We start from the raw sequence: 27,794 nt of genomic DNA, 5'->3' as shown, positions 1-27,794 counted from the left end.
AAAAAAAAAACATATAAAGATGACAAAAAAAAAAAACATATACAAATGTGAAATGTTGTATTTGTTTTTTCTACCAAACAACCCTAATAAAAAACCTTCACGCGCTGTGTCTTCTTTCTCTTCTCTCTCTCCGTCGCGCCTCCATCATTTTTTCGCTCTCTCTCAAAACTTCTCGTCGGCTCACCCGCCGATTGATTCCTCGTAGTCTCTCTCAGGTATGCTTCTTCGATTTTTACTCTTAATATCAACATCAGTGCTTTCTTATTTCCGGTGGATTCATTTCTAATCACAAAGTCTCCCCTTTTTAAAAGGGGGTTTGTGTCGATCGTAAAGTATTGAGCTTTGATAAACCCTTAATCTTCTTCGTTCTATTGTAGATAGTCAGTATTTTATCGGAATTATGGGATCTATTTATCGATCGCAGTGACTTAGAAACCCTAATTTCTCAGAATGGACGATGAAATGATGAAATTTCCAATCTATCTTTCTCAATTTTCATACTAGTTTTTGATGAATCAATCTTCGTTTTGATTCTCTTGCTCGCAGGGTTGATACAATCATTGCCTGAGGCATCTATTGGTGGGCTAAATTAATGGGAACACCAGAGACATCTAGAGAGCCTTGCCCTGACCGTATCCTTGATGATCTCGGTGGTGCTTTTGGTATGGGAGCTGTTGGAGGAGCTGCCTTTCATTTCATTAAAGGGACTTACAACTCTCCCAAAGGTAGTCGCTTTGTTGGAGGAGCACAAGCCGTCAGCATGAATGCTCCTCGTGTTGGAGGCAGTTTTGCTGTTTGGGGAGGTTTATTCTCGACATTTGATTGCTCCATGGTCTACTTAAGGCAGAAGGAGGATCCGTGGAACTCTATCATTGCAGGTGCTGCTACTGGAGGGTTTCTGTCCATGCGACAAGGGGTCGGCGCTGCTTCAAGATCAGCTGCTTTTGGAGGGGTTTTGCTTGCTTTGATTGAAGGAGCTGGGATCATGTTGAACAAGCTACTGGCTCAGCCTCAGAATATGATGATGGAGGAGCCTATGCCTGGAATGCAAGGAATGCCCGGGATGCAAGGAATGCCCGGAATGCAAGGAATGCCTGGAATGCAAATGGGGCAGATGCAGAATCACTCTCAGACGATGTCAGAGAGTCAAAACCAGAGTACAGCTTCGTCATCATCATCATCATGGTTTGGAGGGCTTTTTGGTAAGAAAAATGAGGAGGTGCAACCAGGCAGTGGAAGCAAAACAGAGGTGTTAGAGAGTTTTGATGCTCCTCCGGTGCCATCATTTGAGTACAAGTAAGCTTGTAGACATGTCTCTGTCATTCAATGGTTTGCATGCTGCCTCAATCAGTTCCATTTCGTCGGTTTTCTTTTATCTATCCTTGTTATCTGCAGAATTTTTCTTGTTCATGGAAGAATTAGCATACTCTGTCCTCTATCCTTCCGATTATCATTATGTTTTAATGAGCTTATATACTCAATCTAGGAATTTATCGTTGTGAAACCATATTGTTGGTTCTTAAATAATGTAGTTTTAGATTTTCACAATATGCCCCAGTGGGAATGTGTTTTGACTTTTGAGTAATGAAAATGAATCCCTTGTGTGAGGTTCAATGGAATCCCTTTGTGCAAGATCAAGAGTCATATTGATCGTAGAGTCATGTAAGAGTATTCTCCACCCAACAACATATAGATTATGTAGACAAAGCAAGTTCTTGATAGTCTTTGCTCTCGGAAACCTCATCAAACTATAAGAAAAAAATATAAAATCTTATGGACAAGATCTCTCAAATGAAATTTAAACGACAATCAAATATCCTTACCAGTGTTGGTTCACTGATATCAACGTTTTGCTTTATAAAAAGGACGTTCAAGGCAAATGAAACATGTTCACCGCAGTTGATCATGGATTGAGATTTTGCATCACTAAATGATCAATTTTTGGTCACAAAGGAAAGAGATTAGCGTTTTGATTTGTGCGAGTCTGAGAGATATGTTTCCTCTTCTAGTTCCGGCCCAATAAAGGCCCAAATTGTTGACCCAACGGTGACGTATCTAACAACGTATTCGAACTCGAAGGCTGCTTTGATCTTCTTCTTCTCCAAATCTCACTGTAGGGTTTTTAGGGGTTATCTCTCTCTCTCTCTCTCGCTGCAATAATGGAGTCTCTAGGGAAGCTACAGCTTCGTCAGCAACCAAATCACCTCTCTTTCACTCACTTCTCTTCATCTCTCCCGAAAAATTCTTCATCCTTCTCTTTCAGATCCTTACCCAGATCAACTCCGTCCTTCAAATCCGCTTCTATCAAAGCTTCATCATCGAAATCTCAAGAGCCGAGGCTCTCAGTCCTCAAATCCACCTGCGTCACCGTCACTACTGCAGCAGCGTTGTTCCTTGTGAATCTCCAGCTCAAACCTTCGCCGGCGATTGCCGCCCCTGTCACGGCGACGCCATCTGTGGAATCTCTCGAACAGGGTAACGAGGATTATTCTTATCAAGATGTAGAGAGATCGCTCGAAGAGCATCTTGTTTCTCAACCTGAAGATGTGGAAGTTCTACGTGGTTTGATGGAGATAAAGATCAAATCTCGGAAGCTTCCAGAAGCAATAGAATTGATTGATAGGTTGATTGAACTGGAACCAGAGGAGAAGGAATGGCCAATTTTGAAAGCTAATATCTTTAGTTACAGTGGAGATTTAGATTCTGCTAAAGCTGGATTCGAGGAGATTATAGCTAAGGATCCGCTTCGTGTCGAGGCTTATCACGGCCTAGTTATGGTTTATTCAGATTCTGGTTCTGATTTGAATGCGATGGAGAAGAGAATTGAGGAGGCGATGGTGAGGTGCAAGAAAGAGAAGAATCGTAAGGACTTGAGGGACTTCAAGCTTCTAGTGGCGCAAATTCGGGTTGTTGAAGGGAAGCATAACGAAGCATTGAAGCTGTATGGTGAGCTAGTGAAGGAAGAGCCGAGAGACTTCAGGCCGTATCTATGTCAGGGGATTATATACACAGTGTTGAAGAAGCAAGATGAGGCGGAGAAACAGTTTGAGAAGTTCAGGAGACTTGTCCCCAAGAATCATCCATACAGAGAGTATTTTATGGATAATATGGTTGCTACTAAGCTCTTTGCCGAGAAGGCACAGCGAGAGATGGCTGGATCAAAGAGTTAACTGGCTAATGATGATTGTCTTACAAAATGGTAATGCTTGGTGGTATTCGGCTTGAATGTGATTTTGTTGGGTTTTCGGTTGTTTGATGATTGTAGTAGGTAGTTTCAGAGTGAATTGATATCAAGATCATGTGTTGTAGCATTTGTTGAATACTCAATACTGGAATCTTGAATTTCTTGCAGTGTTTTTTTTTTTTGAGATGTGACGACTCACGAGCCATTGTCAAGTTGCTGCTCTCAATTCTTTGCACAAAGTCTATAAGATTCTGAAGTTATAAGAGAGTAGTGAAATCAAGAGTAGTCTATGATTTGGTTTATAATGATTAGGCATTGCTTGCGTACTTGTTCTTTTAATGTTAACAAGTTGTTGTCTCTTGTCTTCTCAGTTGGAAGTTAATATCAAGTGTTGTTGGCAACTCTTGTTTTGCTTGGGAATAGCATATAGTCTGGTATGAATGAGAGGAGAAAATAGCCTCTCTTTTGTAGTTTAACGCTTGTTTCTTCTCTCTTTCAGCCTCTTCCTGCATTCGTATAGCTTATGAGTTTGGTGTGAACCTTGCCGAACATATCCATAAAAATAATTTGTCCCAATTAGGGAGAAGGGCCAGTTTTAAATTAAAAAAAAAATATAATAATAGTAGAGACTACCATAGACAAGTGTTAGAAAGTTATCGAATTATATAAATTATAACTAGAGTGGTCAACAGAATCTATGGGGTCGGTCTCTAAGTCTGACCCGGATGCTTGGTAAGAAATCTGCAGCTAGATGTCCTGATTTTATTAGATTCTGGATCCGGCTGATGTCCAAACTCAGACCGAAGTGGGATCAAGTTCTCGTGGTAAGAAGATATAACAGATGCATCGGAGGAGAGACAACGAATCTCATGTGTCTCTGGGTAATAAAGAAACAAGCACTTGCAATCGTTATAGAAGAAAAGATTCCCCTGCTTGGAAACAGCCAGAGGCGCGAACGACATTGAGCACAATGACCGCTCTATCTTTAAACCATATAGAGCAGCTAGATTTATGGAGTAAGCCTTGCTCCACATTTCCTGGTGTGCATCCATGCTAAATATCTCTAGTGTGGTACCACGAACCGTATCGGACATGGTTAGACGGTCAGGTTAGCGATATGGGTAGTTCGCGAGACCCACTTATCCGGAACAGAGATGTAATGAAACTCTTGTTTGTGAAGATCCAAGGCTAGGATTTTGTAACCCCTTCCAATTTTATACGATGCGGTGGATAACCAATAGATGGATCCACTCACACACACGGATAGTTTTGACACTTGGACCACATAAGGATAAAGCCTCAGGTTCCTCCATTCACCACTTTCAACATCAAGAACATCGCATCCTCCCTCCGTAGGATAAAAGCACATTTTGGCTACTTTATAGCTCCCCGTAACTTTGTCTCTACCAAATCCCATGACCCAGTTTCCCCAAAAGAAATCTGACCCTTCTCCTGAAAGTAGTAACAACACTAGTTTCTACATGTCTCGACAGCCAAAATTTAAAATAAAGAAGTAGTATAACGTTACGTACTACCGTTTATAAATCGGGAGGAAGGATCTGGGGCAGAAGGGAACCGCAGGAGTTGTCCGGTCGAGGGGTTCAAAACGATGATAGACTCTGGTTCAACTATGCAGACCAAACCGTCGCAAGTCATCAAGGGCCGTCCGTCCCAAACGTTCCAGAGTTGTGAGTCGCCGAAGTGTATATATACGATCTCTTCGTCGTCCGCTTCGTCGAGCCGTGCCTGGCGGATGATTCTCGGCCGGTCGCCACAGTCGCAGTTGTAAGCAGCGATGATTTTCCTGGTCTTCACAATATTCATACGCCTTTCTACGAATATCTTCGATTCCAGGATTGATCTCCATTGTTTTGAGACGGTTTTGAACTTCAGAATTGATTTCGAGGGCAGTCGGAGGAATATTTCTTCCAGTAATTCGGACACGTAGATCCAGTTTGTGTTTTTTTCTTCTTCAACCATCTTTGTTGCTTGCATGCTTTTGTGCTTTTTCTGACTTCTGTCTGAGCGAAACTATATATAATCTATTAATATCATAAATTAATAGATAAATTAATAGTTATATTAATTTCTTCGAACATATCTAAAAGCTTTCAATATAGTATATCATATATTCTATTTTTTGTCAGTTATTTTATTATATCTAAAAGCTTTCAATAATATAATGTTTTTATTATTAATAATACTATAATTACTCTATACGCATTATATATGTTCCAAACAGAGACAATAATCTAGTGTTAATAGATCATAACTATGCACACATATTCTAAGTTTTTCAACATGTATTATTTTTATTTGGATAAAGTCAAATCTCAAAAAAAAAAAAATTTAACAGGAAACAAATATGATATGGTTAAAATATAAAATAAATAATAATAATATTTTTAGTGATTTGTTCTATCAAATCTTAGCTGACGGAGATCCTTTTTGAATCCACTATTTTATTTTTGACTATCTTGAATTGGCGGTAGTACTAGACTTCTACAAATTAATAATGTTAGAATTAAAATATTTTGTTGATTAATATAGGTATTAATTTACCGATAAATTTTTGAGAATTTTTGAAAAATACTCCTTTTGGTGTACCCTTTTCTAAAAATACCCCCTTTATCTATCCATTTTCAAAAATATCCATTTTTAAATATAAAAAATTATAAAGTTTTATATAGTTTATAAGGTACTTCTATATAATAACTATTACTGGGAGATTCGATACAAATATTTTAAAATGTTTTAGATAGTTTTAAATCGTTTTTATAAGTTTTATAAGGTTTTTAAAAGGTTTTTAAAAGGATTTATACGGTTTTTATAAGGTTTTTATAAGCTTTTTATAATTTATTTTTACGCTATTTATGAAAGGTATATAAATTTTTATACACATATAAAGGTAATTTGTGTATATATTTATAAGGTTACACACATATTTGGATAAATTTCAACATTTTTAGTGGGTTTTTTGATAAAGTTTGAAAAGGGGGTATTTTTAAAAAGAGGAATATGAAAAGGGGTATTTTTGAAATTCCCCCTAAATTTTTAGAGAGATGTGATTAATTTAATTAAAAATACTTATATTTAAAAAATGTTATAATCAGAAATTTTCTATAATCAGATACAAGTAAGAAAGATAACCACAAAAGTTTTTGATGGAGTAAAATAAAAATTAATATTAATTCAAGGAAAAACAAACAATACAAAAATCAAATTTCACTAGCCATATTTCTACATGTATATATATATATATCTATACAATTATTAATTTATAGTATTTGATAGTGTAAAGGATATATATTTAATTAGTATAACCCCAATATCCTCTCTAAATTGTGTATATATATTTGTATATTACTCTCTACCCTAATAATATATCCTCTCTGTATTGTGTATATATATTTGTACATTACTACTCTCTACCCTAATAATATACAACACTTCTACTCTATTTTAAATAGGACCATAGAAAAGACTGAGGAGAGCTTGCAGGTTTGTAATGAAAAGGTTGAAGTTCTGATGAAGAACACCATAATAGTGAACGGTAAAACTAAAACCATATAACTCTACTTCCGAAAACTTTGATAAATACATCTCATGAAAAATAAAACAAAATAAAAATAAGTTAGACCCATAGCGAGGATTTTCTTAAATAAAGATATTAAGATGTATCAAATGATGATTTTCTATCTCGACATTAATTCGAAAACAGAACTTTAGAAGTTAAAAGACACCATGACCATAGTAGTAGAATATGCGAAATAAAATATTTAAAGTAACATTATGTTGTAGTTTATAAGCCAGACACTCAAGTTAAATCAGAATAATCTGTAATTTCTCATTGGTCACGCGTGTGTAGTCACGTTCGAGTTTGTTTTTACAGTTACGACTCTAAACAAAGCTTCATATTGAAACAGAGAAAGAAACTCAAGATCGTTGGATTTTGCATTTTTACTACTTAAGGGTTTTTGAAGAGCCAGGCGTTTCGTATTCTCACTTCTATAATCGATTCTTCACACGCTAAAACAGAGAAAGAAGTTGAGAGAGGTACGTAAAGAGGAGAAGTCAAGATCGTTTCTGCATTCGGTTTCTTTGTTTATACATACTCCCTTAACGTTCCTGTATTTTCACTATTGAAGAGGTTAAAGACCCAAAGCTTCTGCGTCTTTTTCCTTCTTCCATCGATTCCTTACGCGTTGGAACAGAGAGAAAGAAGAAACAGAGAGGTACGTACGTAATTAACGAGAAATAAAGAGGAGACTCAAGATCGTTTCTGCATTCGTTTTCTTTGTTTATACATACTCCCTTATCGTTTCTGTATTTTCACTATTGAAGAGTTTAAAAACCCAAAGCTTCTGCGTCTTCTTCCTTTTTCAATCGATTCCTTACGCGTTGGAAACAGAGAGAAAGAAAAAACAGAGAGGTACGTACGTAACGAGAAATAAAGAGGAGACTCAAGATCGTTTCTGCATTGCTTTTTCTTGGTTTCATTGTTAAAGGGTTTACTAAAGACCCAGAGCGTTCATATTATTCCTTGTTTAATCAGTTTCTTAGGCATATTGAAACAGAGAGATGAACTGTGAGAGGTCGAGAGAAGTTTTCTTGGGAAAAGGAGAGTTAGTTTATGCATTTTCTGGGTAGTTATTTTTAATCAATTCGGATTTAAGTGAAGCATCGGAAAGTTTAACCAATTCGTTTTTATCTAATTCAAAGTGTTTTGTTTACTCGATCTTGGGATGGGTTTGGTTTTGATTTGTTCCATCCTGTGTTTTCTCAGTCTGTGGTATATATGGAGAGTGTTTGATTAACGAGACTTAAGAGGAAGCAATCTCACAATCCTCTTTTTTCTCAGGCAGATATGTTTATGGATTTGGTACCAGTTGAAGAGGCAGAGCCCGATGCTTCAATTTCGAGGCTTGTGTCACAAATTAGAATCTCTAGAGACAAAGCTACGACTCTCCTCCTTAAGTATGATTGGTATGTATTTATATCCCCATTATTTCTGCTATTGAGTTTTTTTTATACTTGGTTCTTTGTCACTGAATAGTACATTGTGAATTTGTCTAGGGATGAGAAAAAGTTTACTTCAAATTACTTGTTATCTGATGACTACGAAAGAGACTCGAAGAAGATAATTTGCAATTCAAAACATAATTACCAAGTGGTATGTTTTTATACAGTTTTGGCCATTTTGGTATTTTTAATATTTGTTGACATCACATAAGATAGTTAAAATAAGTTGTTGTTCGTCTTCAGGTTGGTTGTAGATCTTGTTGGAATAGAGAAGTGTGTCAGAACCTTGGATGTGGTCATTACCTATGCAATAGATGCATATTAGGTATTGCCAAAAAATTTTTATCTAAATGATTAATTTTCTTTTTTGTCACTCTATTTTAATGATCTTAACTTGTGTTTTTTTTTTTTTTTTTTTTTTGTAAGTACACATCAACCATAAAGTAATTGCTGATGGTAAAGTCCTGTTATTCTGTCCTGCCTATGAGTGTACGATGTATATTCCACACGATTTTATAAAAAGCAGGCTCTCTCACGATGAATATGATAATGCAATGAAAAAGTCTTATGCAAAATCTCGTGAAACCACTGTGAGTAGAGTTGTGCCCTATGTGTCATTGTCTGCTTTTTATTTCTTTATTTTATACTTACTAAATGTGATTAATGATGAATGATTTATCCATTTTCTAGGAGGATAAGACCATCTCCATTAGTGTATGTAAGTGAGTATGTTAAGAAGTTTTTAACATATTATTGGTTAAAAATAAATCAAAAATACACAAAAACTATAGAAACGTATCTAATGTGAGAGGTTTTAGAAATGGTTAAGAGATGCAACGTGTTAGTGTGTGAGTGGGTATAATTTTTTAACAAAAAGGAAAAAAAATAGGTTTGGTTTTTCATTTCTTTCGCTCGTTTCTCTCTCTCTCTCTCTCTCTAAAACGAAGAACATGCAAACCAGAAACCAGTTTCCCCGATCTCGATCCGTCTGATTTGATGAAAGAAACTGCTCTTTCACCACAGTAATCTTCAGATCAATCGAAATTAGTCACAATCGTCGAGTTTGGGTAATCAAATCGGACTGATCCAACCTCAAATCAGAGAGAGTGTTGATGAGAATCAGAGTGTTTGGTGAAACAATCCTCAAATCTCCTTCTGGTACGATTATCTCTATTTTTTTTTTGTATAGCTTCATGAATTAGGGTTATTAAGGTGTGATTGGGATTTGGCGTCATGAATTAGGGTTTTCGAATTGGGATTTGTAGTCAGAAAATTAGGGTTCATCAATGTTAGCGCAATTAGGGGTTTTATAATCAATAAATAGTTTTTTCTTCGTTTTTATTGATGATTGAAATCGATTTTGGTTGTGTGTTAGTCTAGAAGTAAAGATTTCGTTTCTCTGTTTTGGTTGCGAAGTTGAATAAGTTTTGTTTGTCTTATTGAAATCGTTTCTGCGGTGTTTCTGTCATGTAATTTATGTAAGTTTTGGTTGTCTGATTGAAAACTTGGCTACCTTTGTCAATCGTTTATGTTATACTTGAGTATGTATTTGTGAGGTTAATTGAACTGTTCTGTTCTTCAACTATATACTTGAATTGTTCTTGAACTGCATGAATTTGATCATATATGTCTTGTGTGTGTATTTGTGAGGTTAATTGGTGAGGCATCGAAGCAAGATATAATTCAATGGAGAAGCTAAACATGGAACATTCCACCAATGAAGGAAGGTAATTCATCTGACTTGTTGTTAGCTTTTGTTTATATCAATGTTTTCATAGCTTTTGACTAGGTAAAGATATAAGTTCAATGGGTTGTTAGGTGGCTGGTTTTTAGTAATAAATGTTTCTGATAAATGCTTCATTAGCTGTTGAATTTGAATCTATTTTGTAGCTACCTGTTCACTTTGAATCTGTTTTGTAGCTACCAGTTCACTTTGAATATGTTTTGTAGCTAGCTGTTCACTTTGAACCTGTTTGCATTGTGATAAATGCTTCTCTGTGTATTGCTCTTTGTGTGTCTACATCATACTTATGTATGTATTTGCTTCTGTGTGTACTTGCTTCTATGTGTACTTGACTTAGAATCGATTATTTCTCTCTGTGGTTAATACTTGCTAGGGTTAGTCATTGATTGCTAACAATAAGTAACAACACTAACCACTAACTAGTTCTTCTACTTTCACCTTTTATATATGCTTCTATCTCTTTCTTCTCTGTGTTTTCATTCCTTCTCACTTTAAACCAGTCTCAGTTTCTTTCATTCTCTTTCTCCTTTGATCTCCCATTCCTTCTCCTCATATCATCATACTTTCATACCTTCAAACCCCACCAGTTATGGATTCAGTTGGTGAATCTTTTGGATATCTAAACCTCTTAAACAGTCAAAACCCCAACCAGTTTGGTTCTTCAGCTAGGAATCCGAGTCAACACCCAATCCAGTTTGGTTCTTCAGTTGGGAATGAGAGTGTACACCCAAACCAGTTTGGTTCTTCAGCTGGGAATGAGAGTCTACACCCAAACCAGTTTGTGTCTTCAGCTGGTGTAGAGAGTCATCAACCTCTGATCTTTGGGAGTTTTGAACAACCAATTCAGTTTGGTAGTTGGGAAGATCCAAGCCAAGATGAAGCTCAGCCTAAGGAGAAGAAAGAAAGAAGGAAATGGTCACACATTGAAGACACAGTGCTGATCAGTGCGTGGCTCAATACCAGTAAAGATGTCATCGTTGGGAATGAGCAGAAAGGCAATGCCTTTTGGGATCGAATTGCAGCTTACTATGCTGCAAGTCCCAAGCTGGTTGGTGTGGAAAAGAGAGGTCCCAATCTCTGTAAACAAAGGTGGCACAAGATCAACGAGCAGGTTTGTAAGTTTGTTGGTAGTTTTGAGACTGCATCAAAACAGAAATCCAGTGGCCAAGGTGATAATGATGTTATGAATTTGGCTTATGATATCTACCACAATGATTACAAGGTGAAGTTCACCTTAGAACATGCTTGGAGGGAGCTTAGGTATGATCAAAAGTGGTGTAGCTATTCATCAACTACAGATAAGAGAGCATTAAAGAGAAGAAAGTATGATGATATGACTTCACAGTCATCAAGCTCTTTTCCAGTGAGCTCTGAAGAGAATGAAGCAAGGCCTGGTGGTATTAAGGCAGCAAAAGCATCAGCAAAAGCCAAAGGCAAAGTGGCTGTGAGCCAACCAACCACAGTGGTTAAAGAAGGCAAGGCTCTTGAGGACTTTCAAGCTATGTGGGAGATAAAACAGAAGGATTTCAAAGAGAAGAAGGAGCTGATGAACAGCAAGTTGCTAGACAGTCTTTTGGCCAAAACAGAGCCACTTTCTGAAATGGAAGTGGCTTTGAAAGACAAATTAATGAATGACATGTTGTCTAATGCATGAATGAGTATATGTTTATGTTTGTGTGTTGTTAAGTTTCGGTTATGATCTTGATCTCATTTTGTTTGTATTGATCTTGATCTATTTCGGCTTTGTAGATCTGATTTTGCTTGTAAAATATGTTGATCTGATGTTGGTAGTATTAATGTTTGATAATCATATGTTATGTTTGAACTTTGAATGAATGAATCAGTTTTTATATGTTTTAAAGTTCTAAATGTGCTTGTTGTGTAATGTGATAAATGTGCTCTGATTTCAAGTTTGAACCAAAGCATCAGTTTGCTTGCTGGTGTGCTTGAAGTGTAATGTTTCGTGTGCTTGATGTGTAATGTGCTAGCTGGGAATCAGTTTGCTTGCTGGTGTGTTTGCTGTGTAATGAACCCGACCAATGTTTGGTGTGTACTGAAACCATTCTATGAGTTCTCAATTGTTTGAATCCGTTTAATGTGGTTGTTTCTTCTTATGTATAACACAACTTTGTTATTTGTTTCTTTTTCAGCTTGCATACATTGATGTCTTGTTGGGAAGAAGCTTGAAATGAAGTGTTGTGACATGAAGTGTTGGGAAACAAGTTTTGTGATGCTAGAGTCAAGTTAGTTTTTGTAATAATTGAGTGACTATCAAGCTATGTATAATACACATATTTTAAAATTTCAAATTTTTAGAATCTCTTAACAGCTTTACCATTGGACTTCATAAAAATTATGTACTTTTCTAAGTTTCTAAGTGTGTACTATTACATTATTAATATAACATAAATGGTTTAGAAACAACCAATGTTTCTAAACCATTGGAGTTGCTCTAACAATGGTGAATAATGCGGAGCTGTCTCGTCAGTTATGAGCAAAGGCCTATAAGAACTTGTGACTTTAGCCCTTAACTTGTGACTGTTCTATTGGTGCATGTAATCTTTCTTGAGCTCCTTATTTTACATAATAGTGACTAGGATTGTTATACGTTCAAAATTTGTAAAGCTCAGGTGGGTTTGAAGAGAAGCTTCTTAAAGCTCTTTATTACGCTCTTGATTTGTAGAAGAGTGTTGTTGACATATGAACTCATAGCATTATATATAGCAGATTTAAAAGCGAAAAGTCTGTTTGTTTTATTCTAAGTCTATTATTACATAGTAATATTCTACAACTGTTACATAGTACTATTCTACAAGTAATACTTAGTCTAAAGCATTTGTGGAAAACACAAGCATGTAATATTAACAAATAACAAGTTTAAGAATCTTAGGACGAGGTGATTGGATATGAGAAGATGCATAGTCTCAAGATGGAACCTACCAAGAGGGGCTCTTATGGCAGTAAGGTTTTGAAACTTTACCATTTATTTTACAAACATGCTTAGTAGTAGTACACAAAATAAAAAATAAAACAAGAAAAAAGAGAGTAGGAGTGAATTAAGGATTTTGAGTGTCCACGTTTGTCTTTGGAATTGATGGAGTTGTCCAAAATTGGGCATTTTTAACCTTTGAGATGCTATCCAATATTTCCAAGGGAGTGATATCTCCGGTCACAGTCACTTTCTTTGCAGCAAAATCTATGTTGAAGGATGTCACACCTACGAAGATATCAAATATCACTACTTATAAACCAGCTTTTGACCAAAACCGGTTTGCAAAATAATAGACCAGACCGGCTCTGTTATGGACAAAATAATCAAAATCAAAGTGAGCCTAGAGTAAATTGGAATCGAATCCATTCTCTAATTTGATATTTTTCTTAATCAAATCCGAGCTAATAATACATTTTGTATATTGTTCACATATATATATATATATATATATATATATATATTCTAGACCGGAACATTTTGAAAATTAATCAATTTTACTAACTGGCATAATCACCTTGCATTCTTGACAAGTGTTTCCTAACTTTGCCTTCACAGCCTCTGCAATGGAGAGACACTTTGAGAACAACGACCTGCTGCTTCAGAAAAATGCAACCCCAATCATGATCACACTCTTAATTTTCACCATTTATTTTGTATTTATGCCACTCATATATATATCATGGCAACAACAAAAAACAACTTACCTGGTCTGAACCACCACCACAAGTAGTAGCCTTCTTCTCCGTCAACGTTTTGTCTTCACCAGCAGGAGTCACTAGAGCTTCTACCGTCTTAGCCGGATCCTGACCAGCTGACCCGGAAATAGTTTCCGGGTCAGATCCCAAAAGAAACCTTGTAGAACCCACAGGGGTATTGATAAAGTCACATGCGGGTCTCGCAACACAGCTGAAACTCTTCCTCGCTAGGCTGATGTCACTGGTGATAAGCTTCAGCAACGCCGCTGCTCCGCCTCCACCGCCACCGCCGGTGCTTCTCCGGCCAGTAAAGCTCCTCCTGCCTTTATAGATCTCTATCTTTTTGTTACTGACCTCTCCGTCTTCGGCGGAAGCGGCGGGTAGTTTGATGAAGTCGTCGGTGAATGATCTCCTGGGATCTTTAATGATAGGGTTGTGTCGGTCTATAGCTCTGCCGCTGCTTCGTTCATCGTCAACGGTGTTGTTTGGTTTGTGAACGTGGTCCATGCTTGAACATATGGCTGTCGATGCTTGCGAAGCGCAGAACATACGTCCCTTCATTATATGGAGAATGAGGGAGCTCTCGGAAGAAGTGACAGTAAGAAACCAAAGAAAAAGACACAAAGTAAGCTTTGTGTGTGAGCAAATCTTGATAAGAATGGTAATATGTTTATGATTGAGGATGTTATATTACTCGTATACAGAGAGAGAACTCGATTGGAATAAAGACAAAGAGAGTTAAGAGAGTGTAACGCTCATATGATAAAGAGTTATTTGTCCCTATATGTAATAAGTTGTCAATGTGGCGTTTGTAATTTAATCTTACATATATATATATATATTAAAAAATCTATGCAAAATTTCTCCCCAAATTTATTTTCATCGAGTTATGTAAACAAAGCAATAATCAAATGATCGATGTTGTCAAAAAAAAATCTAAAACTATTTTTCCCCTATGGTATATGTTATCAGGACCTTTTTTTTATAAAAGAAACTATGCGTGAAAGTCTAAGAGACATGCATGGTTACAAATATGAAAAGAAACAATGGAAGACTATATATATAATTGAATTTTGGACGGATACCAATCACGGATCACACAAACTATACCTTTCAAGTCTTAACCATATCATTGGATCCCTTGATATCAAAACTACAAATCAAATATGTTTTGGAAAACATAGCTTTACAATAAAACCAAAGAATCCATTGTTTCAAAGTTAGAAGGTTTCTAGATTTTTTCATATTTTTTGGTAGTTCTATCTTTCTTTGACAATTACTATATTATAAACATGTAAACTTTTTATGTGGACTCCTTTAATTGTTTGTTGAAATGGTGTTCACTTGAATTAATATGTAGAGTTGTCAGGCGCGGAGAGTTAATTATTCAACTTCATAATTATTGCACACTTACTATGCTACATATATATAAGTACTCGAGGGTTAACTAGTTTCAGTTCATGTCATGATGATATGATCTTAGTCCGAACCACAACTTGGGATAGTAAATTACTTTTCACGTGGGAGTTTAGAAGGTGTACCTTTTTTTTTTTTGGGTTGGCACTTATATAATTTGCATTAGTTAGGGCATTTCTCCCCTCACAAAATATATATTAACTATACCAACTAAGAAAGTAAAAGCTTATAGCATACTATCTGAGACCAATGCTATAAAAAAAAGATACACATAATCTCCTAAAGCATTTTTAAGTAAGTGTTTTTGATACTTACAAATATAAATTGCATGCTCACACTGAGTCACTGTCACTGGATGAAGATGTTGGGCGTGGACCGTGGGGCATCATCCTTTCACGAGGCTTTTGTCTTCTTATTCCAAATCTTACTTCACTCTTCTTTACTTATATTTGTTTTTGTCTATTTTTTGTTTATATATTTGATAAAATGAAACACTGTTGACTGTGTCAGAGAGAGTAACGGTCGAAAAACACACAGATATAATGTTGAGAAAAGAGTAATAATGGAGCTTTCGTTATAAATTGACAACGTGATGCTAAAATGTTAGAGCCGGTCAGAGAAATTTTGACGATTACCATAATTTGTCTATCTTCTTCTCATATTTTTTCACTAATTAACTAATTTTGGATTGTTTATTGAGATCTGACGCAATTGGAAACACGAGGAATATTCTGCGTTGGATGTACAAAACAAAGTGAGGGCTGTATCCAGGCTTTAACCTTTAATTTCTCACTACATTATATTAAAGTTAAAAAAAAATAGTTCAAAACAGTCTAAAATCTAAAAAATTCAAAACCTCAAACATTAAAAACTAAAGTCTAAACCTGAACCTTAACCAAACCTTAACTCTAAAAGACTAAAACCTAAACAATATGATTTATTTCCTTTTTTTCCTCAACTATCCCTAATATTTTCTAGTTTTATCTTAAATTGAGTCAAATATTGTGTTACTATGTACCATTGTTGAAATCCTTTTAGATGTTGTAAAACAAAACAAAACTATCCCTGAAGGCTTTGCGAAGCATGGGCTGTATTTGCAGCTAGATACGAAGGTTAGTCACGATTTGGGTTAAGTACTAGTTAAAGCCCACTGGGCTAATTGCGGCTTCCACGTGTAAGGTTTCAGCCGGAGAGAGCCGCAAAGAGAATGAGAGACTTCATCGGAGCCGATCCAAATTGGTGTAGCAGAGATGTTCCCCGCTAATCCGCTATGGTTGCGTCGTGGTTTTGACATTTGTTCTTTCTTTTTCTATTTGATGAAATTAAATCCTCAGTTTTAGATATTTGCTAGCGCGTTTCATTAGAGAGCTACGTTGGAGTTATGAGTGACGATAATGTTATTGAATTGAGATCTAACTGAATATGATATCGTTATGCATGCATGCATGCTGCTTCAACCTATGATCAGGTTGAAAGGTTAAGTGTGTATTATGGTAACTGAGGCAAATCTTGTTGGTTTTTGCATAATAAGTTGCTCTTGTCAGTGTAGTAAGGTGATGAGATAACCAAACAGCCCATATGCTAACTGTAATCTCTTACCTATTTTGCAAACAGCACACAAAGCAGCAGGTTTGCTTGACTTGTGATTGTAACGTACAGAACTTGTTTGGTAAACATTTCAATCACTCTCCTATATTCATGCACGTTGTTGGTTCTCTTCTTTTAGATGCCTTATTGATTGCAAGATGATATTTTCGGCAAAACTGATGTGACATTAGACATCGTGTTACTTTTAATCTATGTCGTCTCTCTGTCCTTTCCCAAAACATACAAAAGTAAAACTGATCATTTGGATGATGTTTACCGGATTTTTCTCCGAAATGGCACCAATTCTGTAGACATTGGCTTCTGCTTTTGTCCCATCACATCCCTTCTCGAGGAATGTTTCAAACATGCATTATTAAATTAAAGACCAAATGATAGAATTAGAAAGAGATGTCCTTTGTCACGCTGAATTACGTGATCTAAGTTAAGTTAAACAGAGTAGTCCCCACTACATATGTTCATTTTGCAACTATAAATCTGTTCTTGTCCAACTCTCTTTTCTATAGGATTTGACTAACTTAGAGATGTCAACATTATAATTCTTATCTAATGGGCAATATTCAATGTTTGTTATCCAGCTTGGAGGGATAACAAAGTAATGGACATCTTATGATTGTAATCCATATTCAATGTTTTTTCTCTAGTTAGGTGTGTTTGGGTCGGGACTCTAGACAAAAGCTACAGTAACAGAAGGAGCAATCCATTAGAGTGGAAAAAAGCTTTCCGGATTAGGGAAGAAGACAAGGTATCCACAGACAAGTTTGGTTGTCCGAAAAGTACTCGATCATATACCTTGCTTCTAATTACGAATTGCCTCTCTCTCTTTTTGTCACTGTCTCTCTGTCGTCTATCTGCTTCCAGTATTTCTGAAGAGGTCCAGTTAATTAACTTGTGGACTCTCATCGCACATCACATAATATCCCACATAACAATAATTCACACGAGAATGTGGCTCGTATTTGATGTTGAAGCATATGAGAATAGATGATTGAGAAGCAGAAACATACGAAATGTTTTGTATAAGTACTGAGATGGATTTTAGTAGTTAGAGTTTACTGTTTAGAGAATGGAGAAGTGCATAAACAGTTAAAACCAGTTACGTGCATGGGTTCCACGTTACAGACATATTTGATCTTCTTCCCTTTATTTCCATTTTAGTTGGAGACAGAGGATAACTCTTTTTGAGTCTTTTAGCTTTTCTGAGAATATCCCTCAAATATAATTATTGCAGTTTCATTAAGTCTTTGTCACATGTTTGAATTTTGTAAAAAAAAAGAAGCAAAAAAAACTTAATCGTACCAATAGACTGACAAGATTTAGTCGTCGATGGGTCAACGAAACTGTGGAAAAGCTCATTTCATTTTCTGGTTCCTGTTGTAGATCATGTCGATTTTGGACTTTACTAGGAGGGGAACAGTTTACTGATCATACGCAGAACTCGAATAGTCTTTCTTTAAGTTGACCTGATCTTCATAATATTAGAATGGTGTAACAATATATATGTTTGTTCTTAGTTTTTATTTTATTTTTGCCAACTCACATTTTTCAGAATATATATTTTCTATAAATGTGTGGTCATGAGTAATCTATATATATAAAGTTAGCTTTTTCTCTCTTCTCATGATGCCACCTAAGCGATTTTTGTTTAAACATTAAAATAAATTTAAAACATTCATTTAGTGCATATTTATGTTACTTATTTAATTAATAGAAAATTTAAATAAATAAAAATAAATCATGTAAAAAATGAAATGTTAAAATAAGAAAAACAATACTTTAATTTTTTATTAGTGGTAATAATATAATTCAACTTTCATTTTATATTGATCATAATTTAATATTTTTAAATATGTTACTGAATTTTAGAATGAAAGTAAAATTTAAATTTATGGTAAACTAAAACAACATTTATGTAATTGTATATATAAAGTTATAAAGAGGAAAAATAAAATGAAAGTGAAATATTAGTTTATAACATGATCAAAAAGAAAAAAATGATATTTCATAAATTGAATCAAATGCTTTTAATCCAAATTTGAGTATTGAAAGATAATAATTATAATATTTTTAAAAAATCAATTAAAAAAAATAATAAAATATCACAATATGAATAAAAAATCAACGAAACAAAATTATAAACCTCCCGCGGGGAGCGCGGGTCAACTGCTAGTGATAATATAAAATCATGGTATCATTTTATGATTAGATTTTATGGTTTCCGATTTTAGATTTTAAGACCAGTCGATCTTGAGGACATGGAACTAGTAGCACACTAGCACATGTATATTGATCACTAGATTGGTAGTCAAATTCAGATGGCCTTTTACAAAAATAGATCAATAAGTATGGAAGATTTTTTTTTTCCTTTTTCTAAAACAAAATAAGTTTCGAGTTAATTATATACAGAAATAAATACAAATTTTTGTAGATGATAACTCTAATTAAACTTCCAAATATTGTATCTTTTAATACTTTTATGTTACAAAATTATATTGATTTACCCAAACGTAATAAAACACGTTTCATATATATATATATATATGTTTTAAAAAGTAATAATAAAACAAAAATGATTTGTTAACTTAGAAAAGGCGATAGTAATCTACTATTCTCGCCGACTTGAGTTTGATTGGCATGCTCATATGTCAATGTCACCGAACTAGCAATCTAGCATGATGACTAAGTTCGAAGCCTCAAATGGATTGGACTGGATCATTCATAGGTTGTTTTTAACCGGCTAGATCGTGGATTGGATCATTCATAGGTTGTTTAAAAACCACTAAGACTAGCAAACAAAACAAAAAATGGACAACACATTTTAAGAGCAAAATATTCAGTCAGAAGGCAAAGGATTGAAAAAAAAATTGTATTTCAAAATTCATTAAGCTCAGCCAAACAAAAAAAAAAGTTTAAGTTACAAACAAAAGGTGCATAAGTAGAAAGAAAATCATCTTGATCCTTCTTAATTAGTTCTTAGAATAGAGTGATTGAACTTTGCAACTTTCAGAACTTGTAGCTCCCTTGTCTCATACGAAGCTTGGAGTTTATTTTCTACGTATGTATATCTTTGTTTAATTATTGTTCTGAGTGTGTTGTTGTTGATAATTAGCAGGCGCACTTTAACAACAATTTAAGTTTATGCTTTTAATAGTTGTTATACAAGTTACTATAATCGTTACTTTTATGTAAATTAATTAAATCTAATGACATATTATAAGCTAATTAACTTTTTGGTGCATGGAAAACGAAAGCTACACACTTTCATGCAGCAGCTGACACTCATCATTCTCCCCATTGTCTCTTTAAGATTTTCAACAGAGATTTTTTTTTCTTCTCCACGCGGATTTATAATAATCTATTTAACGAATCGAAATAGTACTACTATATGACTTTTTTTATAAAAGGTGTATTTCTTTGCTAAAGGTGAATCCTGTCTGTATTTTGTTATTATTATTTTTAGTTAAGAAATTATTTTCTTCTTTTACAATTTATACAAGAAAGTTTCTAAAATACGAATGTGGAGTGCAGACTGCTTGTTGAAGTCGACATTATCATATAACCGAAACATATATTAACATTTTCCACTTAGCAATTTACAAGATTTCTGTGTAGTTACTTCTTATTTTTATCTTTCATCAGTGCTTAATGTTCTGAATGCAGATTGTTCTTGAGGTTTGTATAACTTCTGTAATGATTTTGTAACTCGTAACTAATTGTGTCCACCTAATGGATAATATATATATACTTCCTACTCAATCTCGACTTTAACCAACATTACAAAAACTATATTTACAACCACTTGATATATATTACTCATACATATATATATTCCAATATCTATGAAATATTAAAATACTATATGTGTGAATAGATACAGTAAAGTTACATAAATTTCCAACTTTAAAATAAGCAAAAGAAAATAGATGTATTGTTATTGTCACTCTAGGTTCCAAAACAAAATGCAGAAAAGAAAAAACCCGTCTTTAAACAAATATATTTATGTACTCTTTCACTCACTGCTCAAATATTTCAGACAAGTTAATATATTTATCATCCAAAAATCTTACAGTATCTAATGTATGGCTTTGAATCAATCAAATAAATCATAATGGGACCATATCTCTTATAGTGATAAACTTCAAAGAAGCTCATACATCATTGGAATTTTATATTTGATATATTTTATTTTTAAAAAAGACACTTTGAGTTATTCCTTTTTTTTTTTGTTTGGTGGGGTTACAATATGAGATTTATATGAATGTTAAAGTTGGACCCCAAAAAAAATGGGCCTAATTTCGCTATTCTTCTTCTATCTTTACTTACTATACAATTTAAATAAAAGAAACATATGTTTATATGGTAACATATTGACCTATATATATATATATTATTTTTTTGCATGGCTATCCCTATGATTACATATTTGTTGGGGAAAATATTATTCTTTTGAGTTTGACGTAATATACAACCTATAGTTTTAAAATACATATAAAAAAGGCACCTCAGAGAGATAGAGAGGATCCTCACTATTGCTGTAAAGTCCCTTTTATTCAGTTTGCTTCGTCCTTTTTCTTTTGGGTCTACTCAAAAAATTTTGTTTTTTTTTTTTTTTTATGGCTCGAAATAAAAATTCTAACTCAAAAGTTACAGTCTGACCAGTCCAGATAAAAAGGTTAAAACTTTGGTTAAATCGACAAATTAAGATATGAGAAATCTGAATACTGCAAACCATAAATGCAGTCAAATTAGTAAAATTGTTGACAGTAGATTTGAGACTTGGATTAATGTAGTGATTTATAACTAGTAGCTCAACAATTTATTCTGAATGTTCACTATCGTATATTCAGTTCATTGAATTCACAAGAAAAACAATTGTATGATCACTCTCTTTCAGATTGTTAGTTGTTTTTGAATTTGTTTTGGTTTCACCAAGTTTTATGTTTTCTATGTTCTTGATTAATCCATACTATTCTTTTTGTTTACTGTTAAAGATAAAAACTCCAATAAAAACTAGTAGAAACAAGAATATATTTATATAGCAGGAAAAAAAACCCATAATGTATAAGCCAAAACCTAAATACATATAATAATTTGAAATTAGTGGAGAAACCCAAACTTTAAATGAACATATATACAAAAAGTGATGTGAAGTGAATAAATTGCTACGTACCACATAAATAAATTAGAAAGTGTTTTCCTTTTGAAGTTCGAGATTGTTAATTTGTTATGATGTTGCCAACACCATAGTAAATGGTTTAATTTCCTAACATTCTTCAGTTTCACTTAAACAATCTATTAGTTCTCTTTTGATTTTCCTAATAGTCTATTCATTAGTTTAATTCCCACAAGTGACATCAGCTTTCCTTTAAACCTTAATATTAAATCCAAAAAATCGAACTAAAGTTGAAAATTATGGATTTAATATTAAAACCCAAAGTCATTCCACTTATACAAAAAGAAAATCTTATATGTCCAAGTTGTATCTTCTCACTTTACTATATCCATTTCTTTTGATATAACTTTATAATTGATTTAATATTACTATCTGATGGACAAATATATGGTAATGAATGCCCAAAACTAGTGACATGTGATCTCCTCTAGTAGCTGATGGGTTACATAAATGCAAAACGTAGGAGCTTACCATGGAACAACACGAGATTACTATTGTTAGCATAGCAACAACAAACTGAAACTATATAGTATGCATTGCACGAATATATAATGTGCATTAGTGCATACTAATATGAGATCGTTGTAAATGGATCTAGTGAATTGACAATGGTTCAACCAGATGAATTTTTTTGATGTGTACTTAATTTTCAATTGTGGCAATATCATGTCTCGTAAACGCATATTGACGGAACAAAATCTACACCTACTAATCAGTGCATATAAACAATGGTTCAAAGTCAAACAAGATTAATGTTATTATGGTTACTAGTTACTACTATCACTATTACTTTTCATGGTCTGTCATGATTAGTACAAATACTTTTACTTAAACTAGTATGTTGGCTTTCACCAATAACTAATATCGGCGGTCAAAAAGTCTAATTTAATTGTAGCTAGACAATCGATTTATAGTATTTAATTTGTTTTGACTTCTTTTTTTTTTCACTTAGCTGATTACTTATAATTAAATATAATAAAATTCAATAATTATTATATCTAGCTCGTTGAATATTAGATAGGCTAACAAAATTTGGAACACATTGAAAAAAAATAAAAATAAAAGTGATCAGTTCACAACGAAAGTTTTAAACCCAAGAACCTTGAAATTAGTAAATTTAAACATTATAACACATAAAAAGAAGCCTCGAATTCAGCAAACTTCTAAAACAAAAGCATACAAAAGAATCTAAAATTACAAAAAGTAAAAAAAAAAAAAACAAAAAAAATCAGAGTAGAAGAAAAAAAGTTATCTTTTTGAACTTTTGCTTTTTTTATGTCCTTTTAATTTTTGTTGTAACCTTTTTGGAATGAGAGAATCATCAGAAGAGAGCGTCACCAGATCTGAGAATCTCAATCTTTTTCAAGGTCACCGCAAGTAGAAACAGAGGTTCTTGAAGAACAGAGCTCAGATTCAGCCACATTGCTCTTTCTTCTAGTTGTGAATGATTGCTTACAATGCTCTATCGCTCCTTCGATGGAGTTATCACTGGCGTTGCTGTTTCTCATCAGAGTCTGCAGATCCAACGACCCGTTTGATCCAAAACTGAACGAAGAAGACAACGACGACGCAGAGGAAGAGGAAGAAGAAGAAGTTGAACACTTGGCTTGAGAATGTCTCTGTATCACGCCTGAGAACGATCTTCTATGAAACAAGTGAGTATTCTCACTGTTCACAAATGGGTTCTTCTTCCTTGAGGTTTTAGAAGGTTCAGTTTTGAATCTTGGGTTGATCTCTGATGAATCTGAGCAGCCTGGTTTCGAGAACAGAGCTCTTATATAAGCGCGTGAGGCTTTGAGCTTTTGTGTAATCGATGACTGTTTGATCTTTTTGCTCCAACTGTTTCCTGGATGGTTCTCGTTGTTCTCGATGAACCTCTTGAGCTCCGTCGAAATCTCGAAGTAGCATTGCTCGTCTTGCCCGATCTCGCTGCTGCTAAACCTCCGCGGCGAGGATACGGCGGCGCGTGGAGATATGGGAGTATCTGTTGCGTCCGCGGCGGAGGAGGAGGAAGCGAGAAGAAGCTTTTGTACCATTTTGAGACGAGGAGGGAGATGAAGAGGTAGGAGTTGACCTTTATAGAAAAGCTCGTCGGCCGGAGATGTGGTTGATTCGCCGGGAGCTACGGCGGAGGAGCACATTTGGAACTCGAACTCTCTGCTTTGCGGCGGCGAAGAGGTGACGTTGAAGCTGAAGAAGCTTGAGGACGGACAAGAAGAAGAAGAAGAAGAGAGGTTGACTTCCAAGTCTATATAACCATCATCACCATCGTTGGACATAACATGTGTTCTTGATTCTGATTCATGCAAATCCATGTCTTTTCTTAAGTAATTATGTATGTATGTATCTGTCTGAGTGTATATATATTTTCTCTCTGTGGGTTTTACTTACTTCTAGGGACTGAGATAGAGAACTGATGAGAAGAGGGAAAGAGCATCTTTTAAAGTCATCTTTCTTTATTATTGTTTTGTTTATTTAAAAATTAAATGCCTAGGTGGCTACTACTACACCTTTTTTTTTTCTTTCAGTTTTTTAATAAGTTGAATATTTTCATTATCACATTAATTTTTGTAGACAAGAAAAATGATTTGTAATAAATCCAAATTATGTAATAGTAGCTTTTATTTTTTCTTTTAAAAGATTTTGTATAGGGGTCACCAATTTGTCTAGGAGTTCATCAATATGATCTCCCAATTGTTTACCGTTGGAGCGTGTGAATATGCAATGGTTATTTCTTTATTGTTTACTTACTTACATGCATGATTGATTTGATGGCCTATTATAGAGAGGAAACAGTAAGCCAGTAAAAATACTTAATGGAGATGTATGCTCTTATTATTAATATACAAATTTATGTGATTGAAAATATCTCTGAATGTGTTTGCCCAAAAAAAAAAAATCTCTGAATGAATAGATATCCAATTAAATAATTTTTTACATACATGTATATAACATTTATTTTAATTTTAAAAACGTATTGCGTTAAAAAGTATTTACACTTATTTATTAGTTTGATAATATGGACAAGAAAAAGTAAGTAAGCTCCTGGTTATATAGATTGGAGTTTGGAATTAGTATTGCAATCGAATGATTATTAAATAATTAAATCGACTAATGAGTTAGTATAGTAGATCAATTTTGAACTCACCAATAGATTATGTGTTCCCATTCCTCGTACTTATGTTTTGCCCTTCGCAAACCTTGAACTGTTTTTTCGATTTTATTAACTTGGCTTCTCTCGATCAAATACCCATTTTGCTAGTAACTTCACTATTTTCAAAGTCTAGTTAACTTGAACTGTCCACCGTGATCCAAGATTATTACTAAACCTAAAATATTTCAGTTACGTCTAAGATACATAGTATAAGATCTTAAGAAGATTATAAGTTGAAAAAGAAAATATGATTAATTGTAAAAACACAAAATTAGTATTCCAATTTGAGGGTTCACTCTAAACCTAGATACAACATCCACGAACAAACATGAATAACAGCATCGCTCAGCACCACAACAACACACAATATCGCTTGAGTTAAGTCCTGCGGTCTTAACGGTTTTATTTCTTGCTTTGTTGGTTTCTGGTTTGATCAGCAGTAAGACTCAGCATGAAGACTGAAACCAAAAATATCTACTACTACTACTACCAAAGATGCTGAATAAAAGAGTTTGAAATCTTAGCAACAACAAAATAAAAATCGTTATATTATCCTTTCCCTCGTGTCTCATTGGCCACAATAACAAACGGTCACGTGAAGTGGTAAAAGAGCACAAACGGTACATGACAAAAGTCACAATCTTTTCTTACATTATTACTCACATTTTTTTTATAAGAACAAAAAAAATTAACAAATTGGTAGCATTCTTGTTTCCACATATCAAAATTAAAAAAAAAAAAAACAGTTTTATCCTTTTTAATCCAAAAAGTGTAATAATTGTTGCAGGTTGTGTGAGAGAGTAAGTGGATTGTGACTATCATCCCCACACTCGTATATTTTACTCTACATATTTTTTCAAGTCTTTTCGCTTTCACTTTCTTTATTCATAATATAATCACATGTAACATTTTATACTTTCCTTTTCTTTATTTTACGGAATAATGAATTTAGGAATAAGATCGCTTAAAATAAACTACATAAACTTTTTGATTTATAACGATATAGATTATAGAATGGTCCATACGTAAAGTTGACATGCACAATTCGACAAATTGGCCAATTCCTTTTTATATATTAAGTTATTAACTAAAAGTATGTAAGTAGAAAATCTTTATATGGCTACAAAATATTAAAGGGTTACCTTTTTTTTTTGTTAAACTTGCAACATTTGGTAGTTAAATCTTACAAATGGAATATAAAACCACCATCTTAAATAAAACCAACTAACACAAAAAACATTTAAGTATATATAATTTCATGGTAATCAAAGAAAGGTTTAGTTAATAATATGTTAGTTGGTAATTTCCGTACAAATGATGTCTTAGTTGGTAAAAGGTAATGGAGGGAATTGGAGTGGGAAACTCTGTCGTACACAGCGAAGTACCTAAAAAGGCAGATTGAGTTAGAGAGTTTTCTAACTTCTCTTTTTCAATCATTGATTTTACACCTCACAAAGTAAATTTATATATATGCCTACCATTTCCTAATTATTATCTTTTCCAAAATATATTTTGTTTTGTAAATTAATTTCTATCTTCTTTTCCAGCATGAATTTTAGAATTTTTAGCATTCCTTCTGAGATTTAACAGATATATTATACATAGTTGTGGTAAAGATATGGAATGATGAGAACTACACTTTCAAGTTTTTTTTCCCCCTTAAATATCTCACACTCACAATGTGAACAAACTAAAAATAATGTAACGACAGACGCAGTCCAAAATATTAAGTTTCTCTAACTTATATATGGGTTGGATAAGTAAAGAAAGGAATTGAAAAGATCAAAAAACAAAGAGCCAAAGTGGGGAATAAGATTTAGATTAAGTTGTAAGCAAATGTTTAATTAATTTAGATGCCACTAATTATGATTTAATGGAGTGAGTAGTGGGAAGCCTCTACCTCAGTCAAAAAACAAACAAACATATGCACACCATAATAAGACCACCATACTTGATAAAAGTTGTGGACCTTACTTGTTTTTTCTTTTCTTATAGTTTTATTAACTTCTCCTCACAACAAGTGGACTTCAAAATGTTTTTGAGTGCATTCATATCCGTAGCTACCACGTAATTCGAATTTGAACCTCTTGAAATATTGTTAAAATATAAGGCAAAATCGAACTATTCAGGTAAAAAGGACTAAGCCAAGACACCAAATGATAACAACAAAAACACATTCGGCAGCTTTTGTAGCTTCCACCAAAAGAAATTGTCAATCAACTCGAAATAAAAATCTCATGAGTTGTCTTGACATTTTTTTTATAAAAATACATCTTCAAGTATCTGTGATGCAAGTGAAGCCAAACAAGCTGTGTCTCAGTGCAAACATAGAAAATAATAGTTATAAAAGTGAATGATATTTATAAAATAGAAGTATATTTGATGAAAAAGATTTGACATTATACATTATAATTCTAAGTGGTGGGCGTTGGCATTAGCATTTGCATTGGCACGACAAAAAAAAAAAAGTGTTGAAACTTTTTTGTTAGTGCGTTCAATAAGAAGCAATAAACACATTGTTTTGTGTGAGGTAACAAAATGCATTTATATCCCATTGAACGTACTGACACGGTGAATGCATTTCCCATTCAAATTTCGAACCAATATATGCCAAGAACACTTACACTTGCACTCATATTTTTTTTCTTTCTTTCTAGTAAAATATTTCAAGGCAAAACATGAATCACCGTCATCATGCATTGATATCCTTTACTTATAAATTATTGTATCAAATAGGAAAATAATTTTAGAAAATGAATATATATAATATGTAATTCTAGTCTCCGGCGAAACGAAAAAAACCAAAAAA

General features: G+C 33.9%; 5 protein-coding genes and 1 long non-coding RNA gene across 9 annotated transcripts; 3 read left to right on the top strand and 3 right to left on the bottom strand.

Annotated features, from left to right (window-relative positions):
* Window positions 1–94: 94 nt before the first annotated feature.
* On the top strand, window positions 95–1,619 carry LOC17889210 (mitochondrial import inner membrane translocase subunit TIM17-2). The gene is made up of 2 exons (XM_006294860.2): window positions 95–215; window positions 547–1,619. The coding sequence occupies exon 2, from the start codon at window positions 593–595 to the stop codon at window positions 1,298–1,300; it is 708 nt and encodes a 235-aa protein (XP_006294922.1). The 5' UTR covers window positions 95–215; window positions 547–592; the 3' UTR covers window positions 1,301–1,619.
* Window positions 1,620–2,085: 466 nt separating this feature from the next.
* On the top strand, window positions 2,086–3,368 carry LOC17889239 (protein SLOW GREEN 1, chloroplastic). Its single transcript, XM_023784133.1, has one exon. It carries the CDS (start codon window positions 2,160–2,162, stop codon window positions 3,168–3,170), a length of 1,011 nt encoding a protein of 336 aa, XP_023639901.1. The 5' UTR covers window positions 2,086–2,159; the 3' UTR covers window positions 3,171–3,368.
* Window positions 3,369–4,191: 823 nt separating this feature from the next.
* Window positions 4,192–5,257, bottom strand: LOC17888473 (F-box/kelch-repeat protein At2g43270). Of its 2 annotated transcripts, none has more exons than XM_023784726.1 (2): window positions 4,717–5,257; window positions 4,192–4,636 (listed from the first exon to the last, which is right to left on the bottom strand). In XM_023784726.1, exons 1-2 carry the CDS (start codon window positions 5,177–5,179, stop codon window positions 4,281–4,283), a joined length of 819 nt encoding a protein of 272 aa, XP_023640494.1. In that variant the 5' UTR covers window positions 5,180–5,257; the 3' UTR covers window positions 4,192–4,280. The 2 variants fall into 2 exon arrangements, with proteins under 2 accessions (XP_023640494.1, XP_023640495.1); XM_023784727.1 differs by having other exon boundaries at window positions 4,720–5,257.
* A 3,869-nt stretch (window positions 5,258–9,126) lies between these two features.
* On the top strand, window positions 9,127–12,322 carry LOC111831028. Of its 2 annotated transcripts, XR_002834342.1 has the most exons (3): window positions 9,127–9,364; window positions 9,857–9,933; window positions 12,101–12,322. It is a non-coding gene; the product is annotated as an uncharacterized LOC111831028 (long non-coding RNA). The 2 variants fall into 2 exon arrangements; XR_002834341.1 differs by having other exon boundaries at window positions 9,129–9,933.
* A 547-nt stretch (window positions 12,323–12,869) lies between these two features.
* On the bottom strand, window positions 12,870–14,399 carry LOC17888636 (protein SODIUM POTASSIUM ROOT DEFECTIVE 2). 2 transcript variants are annotated; one of them, XM_006296033.2, is made up of 3 exons: window positions 13,647–14,399; window positions 13,457–13,532; window positions 12,870–13,167 (listed from the first exon to the last, which is right to left on the bottom strand). In XM_006296033.2, the coding sequence occupies exons 1-3, from the start codon at window positions 14,196–14,198 to the stop codon at window positions 13,007–13,009; spliced, it is 789 nt and encodes a 262-aa protein (XP_006296095.1). In that variant the 5' UTR covers window positions 14,199–14,399; the 3' UTR covers window positions 12,870–13,006. The 2 variants fall into 2 exon arrangements, with proteins under 2 accessions (XP_006296095.1, XP_023640184.1); XM_023784416.1 differs by having other exon boundaries at window positions 13,457–13,535; window positions 13,647–14,389.
* Window positions 14,400–23,066: 8,667 nt separating this feature from the next.
* Window positions 23,067–24,332, bottom strand: LOC17889397 (probable membrane-associated kinase regulator 3). The gene has a single exon (XM_006294553.2). The coding sequence runs from the start codon at window positions 24,144–24,146 to the stop codon at window positions 23,184–23,186; it is 963 nt and encodes a 320-aa protein (XP_006294615.1). The 5' UTR covers window positions 24,147–24,332; the 3' UTR covers window positions 23,067–23,183.
* Between the last annotated feature and the right edge of the window lie 3,462 nt (window positions 24,333–27,794).

The sequence above is a fragment of the Capsella rubella genome, unplaced genomic scaffold, assembly GCF_000375325.1.
Source record: "Capsella rubella cultivar Monte Gargano unplaced genomic scaffold, Caprub1_0 scaffold_4, whole genome shotgun sequence".
Lineage (NCBI taxonomy): Eukaryota > Viridiplantae > Streptophyta > Magnoliopsida > Brassicales > Brassicaceae > Capsella > Capsella rubella.
Note: the sequence above shows the minus strand (reverse complement) of the source record. Positions and strands in the feature narration are given on the sequence as shown.